The 9719-nt window shown below is 39.1% G+C and overlaps 1 protein-coding gene across 1 annotated transcript; it reads left to right on the forward strand.

The window, feature by feature from the left end:
- The first annotated feature begins 1030 nt into the window (after positions 1-1030).
- eloal (elongin A, like) lies at positions 1031-7203 on the forward strand. Its single transcript, XM_086122273.1, has 11 exons — positions 1031-1149; positions 2744-2800; positions 2879-2991; positions 3061-3904; positions 3973-4072; positions 4158-4325; positions 4434-4531; positions 5071-5251; positions 5719-5833; positions 6789-6892; positions 7113-7203. Exons 1-11 carry the CDS (start codon positions 1072-1074, stop codon positions 7172-7174), a joined length of 1920 nt encoding a protein of 639 aa, XP_085978399.1. The 5' UTR covers positions 1031-1071; the 3' UTR covers positions 7175-7203.
- Positions 7204-9719: the final 2516 nt, after the last annotated feature.

Consider the following 9719-nt stretch of genomic DNA (forward strand, 5'->3'; position numbering starts at 1 on the left):
GCCAGTATCTGTCTGTTTAGATTTTTGCAGTTTTCCATTCTTAAGCATCAGTGTATTTGTGTGTGTGACTGATACATATAGTGGAGGATGGAGGAGTAAGGGTAGATTCAGAGAGTCTTAAAGGACCTTTAATTTTTGGCACTGGGTGTAAGGGCACACGTTAAATGGACAAACGTATTGAAACGCTTCTCTTAATAATCAATGTAGTCAATCAATTGTAGTTGGACTTCAACTCCTTCGCCCCCTGAATATTAATGGAGTACAGTACATCCTTTCCTTTGCGTGAAGGTGTTTTTGTGCCATGACTCATGAATGTGTTTTTCATGTCAAAAATCAAATACCTGGACACCAATAATTTTTCTGTATTGGCGCAATGCATCATTGGATATACTGAATTCACTATGTAGGGGGCAACCAATAATCATTATATATTCAAATAGCACTACGAAATAGCAAACACACTATACAGTATACAGAGAGGGATTTAGGTCACTGCCGCAGTGTCATCAGCGGGTAACAACAGAGATGCAGAATGTGACTTGAGGAGTCAGAAAAAGACATTGACATCCTTGGAAATACATCAGTTGAACAGAAAACAAAACCAAAATGAAATTCCCCATTCAATTTAATTGTTTTCCCCGATTTCCTTATAAAAATCTAAATTAATTCATCAGAACCAGTTGGTAAAGAGGGTGTCGTTTATAGTTGAACAGAGATACAAGAATTCATCAAAGCTTCCGCTACTCTGAAGTAGCCTACCTGCGACGTCATGGGGAAAAGCACTCTATTCTGTGTGTCCCTAACCTTTTGTGACGAGGGTATGTCGTCTGTTTTCTTGAATATTGACAACAATCCTGTGACATTTGTTTCCTAAAATACATTCCAAATGCCACGTTCATCAACTGTAACCATGACAGCATAATAACGGCGTTCCGATACGTGACGTCACACACGACTGTTTCGACTTTACCACAGGAAACTGAAGTGGCCGTCTCCATCACTTCCGTTGCTGATAATTAGAGTCGCCCGTTCGTCAGGTGCGCGTGGACGCTCATACATGCCAGCCAAGTGATGGCAGGAATCTCGGACGTGGTGAAGAGAGTCTTACGCTTCAAACTTCAGCTATCAGACACGCCACAGTCTGCCACGGTAGCGAACATTGTATTCTTCCTTTATTCCTACACATAGGCTACATTAAATGCACCACTGATTTATTCAATTGTATCAATACAGAGTTCAGTGAGGCTACGTCATCAGGTTGCACAATAATTGCTTCGTGTATCACTTGAAAAATAGTACAGTACATAGTATTTTGTCTTGTACCAGGCATTACGTTTAACTCGACAGAGCAGTTGAGTTAGTTTATTATTTATTTATAATAAGCAGTTGTTTTTAAATGTGCGTGTGTTTGTGTGTACACTTTATAAACATTAAGAATCCTAGAATAGTCATTAAGAAATTGTATAAGAAAAAAAACCTGTGATGAAAACGGAAGTAACAATCACATGACTCATTTTAAATTGAAGGACAGCTCATTGAAAACTCTTAATTTTAAATATGACCACAGTTTCTAAAAATAAACTAGTTCCATATCACCTGGAGAAAACGTAAACAAGGTGACTTACTATTTATTTGGCATAAAAGAAACAATACAACTAGCCTCGATGCTCCTTTACAAATGAATGTTGATGATACATATTTGGAAAGTGGTATAATGCACAATTTTATTCAACTTAGATTTTGATGTACCCAGACACATAATCGGACATAAAAAAGATCAAGACTGTATCACTTTTTTAAAGCAATTGATTGAAAATAGTCGTACAAGTAACCATTTGGCAGAGTTACTTATTATACTTTGTATTGGTATGTTAACCTAGAATAAAAGAAAATCTAGTTTCAAATTTAAATTTTGTGGAAAAAAACCCTCCTCAAATGGTTCATAAAATCAAATGATTCTCATAAATACTCAGACATCCTTAAATGCGTTTGACCACACACAATGATAACATTGTTTCAATCACCCATCTGAATGGAAATGAATTGTTTTTGAACGCAAGACTTTGGGGGTTGTTAACTGTGTTTTATTGTACCAGAATGTCATGGAAATAAAATTAGATCTAGTGATTAATGATACCGGACACAAGTACTTTCGTCCGATGTTACAGAACAATTTTCTAAGTACAGTAAAATGATATAGTATAAAGAATTGCCAGGAGTTGAGTCATCGCCATGCATATGGATGCCTCACTAGTAGTGATGTCAGGCAACGTAAATGGGAGGTGGTTTGCGGCTAAAATTGCTTCGCCGCCAGTTGTTAAATTTATGACTGTTGTCTATCATTTCTATCAGCTGTGACAACCTGCACATCTCGAGGCCTCTTTAACAAGGAAGTACATGAAGACTAGATCGTATTAAACTGTACTTAAATATCCTTGAAGGAGATTATAAATGCTTTTAGCTTAAAGCTACACACTTTATGTCAATGGATAAAATGGAGAGCAAAGGGTAGAGGGCTTGTCCATTTATAGCTGGGAGTAAAACGAGTAAGGGGGCGGGAAAGCGTCCTATACATAGCTTCAGCTTCGAATGCATAATTAGCAACTGTGGCACCCCAGAATGCCATGTTTGGTGTTTCAGGTTCATTTTTGTGTCAGAATAAGGCATGAAAATGTGTGTTCAGTAACACAGTGTTTCATGTTTGTTTAAATTACAATTCAGGTCTTGATAAATTTCATTTCAGGTTCTCAAAATCTTGCAGAAGCTCAACAATCTAGACATCACTGTAGATGTTCTTGCCGTAAGTGGCGAATGAGACTATTTGGATGTGAATTTGTTTTCATCGTCCATTCACTTGTGAATGTTCTTTATGAATTAGGAAACTGGAATTGGGAGAACTGTGAATTCCTTTCGCAAGCACAAAGAAGCTGGAGAATTGGCCAAGTCACTGGTCAAAGGTTGGAAGAAATTAATCCCCAAGAAGTCAACGAGGTGCGCATCTTTTTTTGTTGTTGCTTTTTAGCCTTCAAATCATTTAACATTTTCATCTCCTAAACGCAGTCATACAGAAGACAGAGACATATCGGACACTTTGTTCATCAAAGAGCGAATCATCTGTGACCGAAATAGCCCAGAACATGAAGACCATAAAGTGGATGATTTAAAAAATAATTGCTTAACACCAGCGAGAAAGAGTTTGGAAGATTTGACTGAAAAATGTCCTGCTGGGGAAATACACAAAAATGCCAAAAGAAAAAAGGACAAGTCCAAAACGAGTAAAAGAGACGACCCAAAGAGTTTGGGAAATCGAATCTTGAGTTTAAAAAATGCTGTTCTCAAGGACAAATGTGATCGTTCTGTTTCTAAGTGCAGGAAAAATGGACATTGTAAATCCAGGTCTGGCTGTCAGGTACAACCCAAAGACAAAAGTGGCTTACACTGTGAGGTCTCATCTTTGGAAAGAAAGAAAGAGAAGTCAAAAAAGAAGTCAAAGCTGTCGAAGGAACTCCCGCAAGACTTGAAGGAAACCTTCTCATCCCGTGACAAACACTCAGAAAAGTCCGCTAACTTGAACAATGCTCAACAGGACAGATCGTCGGGATCATCGAGTAGCTCAGACAAACGAAATAGGAAAAGGAAGAAACGAGAGAAAGAAAAGTCTGAACATGATGAGCTGTCGAAACTCTCACACAAAAAGGTCAAAACACAGCAAGAAAATAGTGAGAGTGAACTGGAGGAGCCATCCATGTCTTTTGAATCGTACTTGAGCTACGACCAAAAAGCCACGAAGAAGAAGAATCGCTCCAATGGAAAGAAATCCTCCAAACGGATCAATGCTGTCATAAAGAAGCAGCCTCTCGTAAAACCCACCAAGTCCCCGAGGATGCCCGTTTCTCCAAAAAAGGTGCTCGGGCAAAGGTGAACATTGAACTTCTGGACGACTGGTTAAACTGTGATTAACTTGGATTTTAGATTTTTCTGGAATCTCTAAAGGACCCGCTTCACATTCCATTACCTGACCTTCTAGCTGAATGTGACAAAGGATTCAGTTTTGAATACCTTGAGAAGAAAGGTACAGTTTGTCCAATCAACGAATGCATTCTCACTAACTAATATACAACTTAAACTTTTTTTGTTTTGTTTTGTTTTTGTTTAAGTTGAGAAGGAGCCTGATTTCGGGGACTTATCAGAGGACTCCACATTCTTCACAGGCCATCGGCTAAATAAAAAAATGCAGGTCTACTCGGGAGCCAAGACGGTCTTCCTCCCTGCTATGATGAGCTTGTACCAGCAGTGTGTCCGCACGCTGCAGAACAATATCAACTGTGAATGAGGCCGAGCAATCTTTTTGTTTCTTTTATTTCTCTTTCTTTTTTTTTTTTTTAAGATGTTTTGAGGTTCTGTTGCTTTGTGTACCATTCTCTTTTTGTCAGTGCTTTATGAAACCGGCGGAGTCCCGTTTGAAATCCTTGAGCCGGTTTTGGAGAGGTGTACCCCGGAGCAGTTGCTACGTATTGAGGATTGCAATCCGGTAGGAATAAATTTAGAACAGATCTTATCAGCAAATGCACCTGCCAAAGACTCTTTTATGGTTTTACCAGGCATGTAAAACAATGCTTAAAAAAAAGTCCAGGGTCATCAAACTGACACAAATATTCAGTCGACATAAATTCCGCGTCTGCCCAGTCTTTTATTACTGTGTTGCACAAGAGGAAGCAGAAGCCACAATGTCTTAGTTATTTTGCTTGAATAGCTTGACATCCTAACCTCAATCAGTGAGTTGCGTTTAACTCATTCAGTACCAGTCAATTCTTGACCAAGTCTGAAAAGACGGTTAAAAACGTCTTTGGGAGTGAATGAGTTAATGGGCCCAGCTAGAGGCAGTCGTTGAACAGGCTTCCTGATTTTCCTCACAGTGATTGAGTCATATACAGGTATGATCTGATCCAGTATATTTCTACATTCAAATCTGATTGTAGAATTTGACTCGGTGTTGTAGACTATCTTGTTTTTGCTTTGTGATCAGATATGTCAATTTACTCTTTTGTCTTTTTTTGTTCGTGTCTTCAGCTGTACATCGGAGTTACAGACCACCTGTGGGGGAAACACTGCCAGAGGGACTTCAAGGATGCCAAACTTCAGCAGTACGAGTCGTGGAAGGAAATGTACATCAGAGTGTCCGAGGAGAGGGAAAGAAAATTCCAGACGCTGGCCAAAAAAATAATTTTGGATCATTCCAAGAAACCCAAAGGTGTGCACAAAATTTCCAAAATAAACGGGGTCAAAAGTTGAAGAGGAAATAGAAAAATGCTTCCATTTTATAGTATGGAAGAAAATCTATGCCTCCACCTTTGGGAAGCAGTTGAGCAAGAGGAACCTTGTTCCAGTTTGATTGTGCCTTCATGTTTCTTCTGTTCTCACTTCCTGAAGGTGTAAAGCCCAGGTGTTTTTACAATTTGTCCATACTATATTGTTTAGATATCCTTACTAAAAAAAATCATTTCATGCACATGTCAGATGTCATCTTGAATTTTCTCACTTGAACTCTTAGAACAAACAACCTATAGACAAATAATTAATATCATTCAATCGCAACTCTCCAGTTTCTCATCTGACTCTTACCTCTTGTGTCAATATATACACTCATTTTATAGTAATAAAATTTGAGGCAACCGTTGTTTATTTTTCTTGACCCAGTCTACACTCATCTCCGTTTAGGCCGGCAAGTGAAGATGGCATTTATTCACACTGTTGCTAAGCCACCGAGAGACGTGCGTATTCAACAAGAAATCCATGGCACTGCGGTTCAGCAACCGCAGCAACCCAGGAACAGGTACGTGTCGACTCTTCCAATATATTTGTGACTTCATCAGGAATGCCATCTCTTAAGACACCTCATTTAAGGGGCCTACACTTAAATGCTTTGATCTCCAGTAGACTTGTTTATTGTCAGGGTCTTCTAACTTTGACTCCCTCAAAAGACTATCAAACGGCCGTTGCTCATTGAGAGTGCTGCATCTTGGGTTCAGACCAAAACACAGAGATCAGAACATATTACTCTTAATTCTAAAGGCTTTACAATAGCTCCCAGTCAGCTGTTGAATAGATTGTAAAGTTCTGCGACTGGTCTATAAATCATTGAATTGTTTTGGTTCTGAATACATTAAATAATGCTAATTGAATCTGACGTACATTCTGGAGTGACATCGGTTCTTGGTAATGTGTGTAGATGTGCTGTATTTTCTCGACTTAATGTGTTCCATGGTATTATTAATGCCTTGATGCGAATAATTGCTTGGTTTTTAAGATGCAACGACAAGAAAAAGCCTATGAGAACACCTTACTTGTTATTTGCAGTTAATCAGAGGTCTTTAAAGGTGGTAGGTGTGTCCTGACTCTGATTTAATGAGTTTGAATGATGTTGGTTAATTTTGAACGGAGACAGATTTCCAGCCACAAGACTTGTGCAAACACAGGTGAGGTTTTCCATTTTATCTGAGAAAGATTTATTAATTTTTTTGTGTTGTTCAGGTTATAGATCACGTTAACAGAACCTGTAAAATTATTTTACAGCACAAACACAATCGTTATTAATTCACTGTTACCAAAGCAATAAAAGTACCAATGTGCTTGCAATCCCCCCCCTCGGTTTCTGAGAATGTAATCTGACTTGGACAAGTAATGCTATCAGGCTTACTTTGCAATGTGAGCCGTCGGTCATGCTGTAGTGAAGGTGACACATCTTGAATGGATAGAGTTCTGTAAACTTTTACTTGTTCTATATACAGCGTCAAGTCCCAGGAGAGCAAATCAAGGCTGAGCAATGAACCCGCAAAAAACAGCAGCACGACCTCAGGGCCAAGCAGCACACAAGAACCTCGCAAGAAAACACGTGAGCTCACTTGAGTGCTTTTGATGCAGATTTGTACATTTGTTGCAGCTTCTTAAAAGGAGCAGCATGATTTAATTCCATTGTCAGGCTGTACAGATAAAGGTATTTTTGTGTGTGTGTGCGTGCGTGTGTGTGTGTAATTGTTCTGTAGGCTATACAGGTGACTGTGCCCATTTTATTATAGCTTGCATAATTTTTTGGGTCATGTTTGTCAACACAGGGGTGGCGCCAATGATGGCAAAGTCCTTAAAGGCGTTCAAGAAGCAACTGGGACGGCGATAAAATGCATGCACTTGAATGATCTTGCACTTTGTGTTGGGCCAGGGTCATTGAAACTGTTCACCTTGGATTAACTGTATGACAACTAATACAAGTGATGACTATATTTCTCTGGAAATGTTAAGTTTCTCCATGATTGAATAATAAACAGTAATAAAATGCAAAACTGGTTCATTTTGACGGGTTTAAAAACGTCCCAATTACCAAATGGGTTGTGGCTCCCTCTAGAGGAATTGTTGGGTAATTGATTCTCATACCTACAATGGCATAGAAACTGACCATCACTATACTGTAAATAAATTGCATGTTTTAAATACATTTCAAATTTGGTTCTCGTGCATACGAGTTATTTCTTTGTGAGTTATTCTAATACATTTGGTTTCGATAGACAATCGTGACATTGTCTTAAATGAAAAACAAACTTGCCAAATTATAGTATCTGTTGTCTTTTGCTGGTTCCCACTTCACAAGCATCATTCTGTCCGCATTTGGGCTATGTTGAGAAAAATGGGTGAGATGCTGGCAGAATGTTGGAAAGGTGTCACAGCACCACCTGTGGTAGATATCCCATGGAGATGATGATGCCTGCATGCTTCATTTCTAATTACGCGGAGGAGCTGCTCTTACAATCTCCTGAGTTGTTCATTTTCACTTTCTTTTTATAAAATTGAGCTCTTTTGAAGGTGCCTTAAGATTGCACAACTACAGTATTCACTTAATTTAGCATTGAATTGTTGGAGTAGTTACAAGTGGGTGGGATTGAGAACAAAGTGAATGCACTGTATTAAAAAGTAAAAAGGGCATGTTAGTGTGGCAGACTTCCTAAAATATGAAGCAGACTGCCCCGGGGCCCCACAGCCCTAGATTCACTGGGTCGTGTACTGGTGATTTTTTTTTTTTTTTTTTTTTTTTTGCGTTTGAGTAGAGATTTTGGTTATTCACCACATTCATTAGAATCACTGTTAATCTGCAGTTACTTTTCCCTGTCACAGTTCTTCCGCCAGGTGCTCTTATTTTGAAACACAGAATTGTACCACTTTCAGTGACAGTGACACAATCGCCACACGGCAAAAGGGTCAATGCATGTCAAGAACTTCAACACTCAAAACGTGTCATGCAAATACACACGCATGCAAACACATCATGACAGCCATCACCTGTTTTACAAAGTTAATACAATACAAAATGAATAGGTGTTAAGGCACACAAATTAACAAAGTATTTCCTGAAACAAGAAATTACTTAACGGCATGTTACACAGTATCACTGCAGAGAGATTTATCACAGACAGCCGGCATGAAGCGGTCTCGGCTGAGTTGTTGTACCTTGCGCAGATTTTTCTTTGAGGGGGCACTGTGTTGTCTGAGGAAACCATCCCACAGAGGATAGCCGGCAGAGGTAGTCCTATTTGACGCAAGAAACAGTAGTACTGTAGTAATGTAGATGCTTTAAATAGACGGCTTCAAATAACTTGCTTTATACAATTCTGTTTGAAGGGACATGCCGAGTGAAGTCGAGAATCTGGTTCAAAAATATTTCAAACCTAAAATATTGATTTTGTATTGCGATCATTTTCTCTCGAGAATAACGTGCAGTAGGCTTTCACACAACTAACCACCAGAGGGTGCAAAAACTACAAACGAAACATCCGGGGGTCTCATTTGAAGCGTGTTTAGATCAGGGGCCACTAACCTTTTTGAGGGTGAGAGCTACTTCATGTGTGATGATTGTGTGAAGGGCTACCAAATTGATACACGTCTGAAAGAACGAATGTGTTATTTTTAATACTTGATTTTAATTTTCAGACTGATCACAACAGATATCTCACAATACTGTAGGTGTTTACATTTTAAAATCATACTTTCTATGAGCAAATCACAACTGGCGGACTACTCTTTTGGTACTTACGGGCTACCTGGTGCCCGCGGGCACCTTGTTGGGGACCCCTGGCATAGATAGATTGGATTTGCGCCTGAAGTGGGCTCGCTGGGCGTATACAATTGTAGATAATTCTCGTCTGTGGGTGGTGACAAAGTGAGCGTTAAGCATGTTCCTTTTTTTTCTTTTTTTAAAATCTAATTATCAGCTGTTGGGAGGTCCAGGGCATGATAACTAATCGTTGAACTGAAACTGTATCAGAAAACGTTTAAAAATGTTTTATTATAAGGTATTTGTCTGCATGATTCTGTATTGTTTCGAGTATCAATCATTTTGAGGTATGTATTTACTGTTCATTTGGTGCCTGTTTTGGTATTGTTCTCACTATTGTGCAAATATAATAGTCAGTATCTCCCTATGTCGTGTTTTATGTTTTAATTGACCTGTCTGAGTTGTCATATTCTGTCCAATTTGACATTAATTTGCAGTGTACTCTGATGAAAATAGACTTGTAAATGACGACTATTTTTGCATTGTGTATCTTTTTATATTTATATATCTATAGATATATTGTTTGTGTGTGTGTGTGTGGGGGGGGGGTCGTCCCGGGCACAGCGGGGTGCACCCCCAGCCAGCCGTGGGCCCGTTCCGTCCCAACATGGCGGCCTAG

This window comes from Hippocampus guttulatus, chromosome 10 (assembly GCF_054856545.1).
Source record: "Hippocampus guttulatus isolate MCC_2025c chromosome 10, RoL_Hgut_1.0, whole genome shotgun sequence".
Lineage (NCBI taxonomy): Eukaryota > Metazoa > Chordata > Actinopteri > Syngnathiformes > Syngnathidae > Hippocampus > Hippocampus guttulatus.

Bases quoted from the DNA above. Each gene is read 5' to 3' on its own strand.
- eloal (XM_086122273.1), top strand. From the start codon at position 1,072: ATGGCAGGAATCTCGGACGTGGTGAAGAGAGTCTTACGCTTCAAACTT. The intron at 5,834-6,788 runs GTACGTGTCGAC...TTCTATATACAG, and splicing joins CCGCAGCAACCCAGGAACAG to CGTCAAGTCCCAGGAGAGCA. The intron at 6,893-7,112 runs GTGAGCTCACTT...TTGTCAACACAG, and splicing joins AGAACCTCGCAAGAAAACAC to GGGTGGCGCCAATGATGGCA.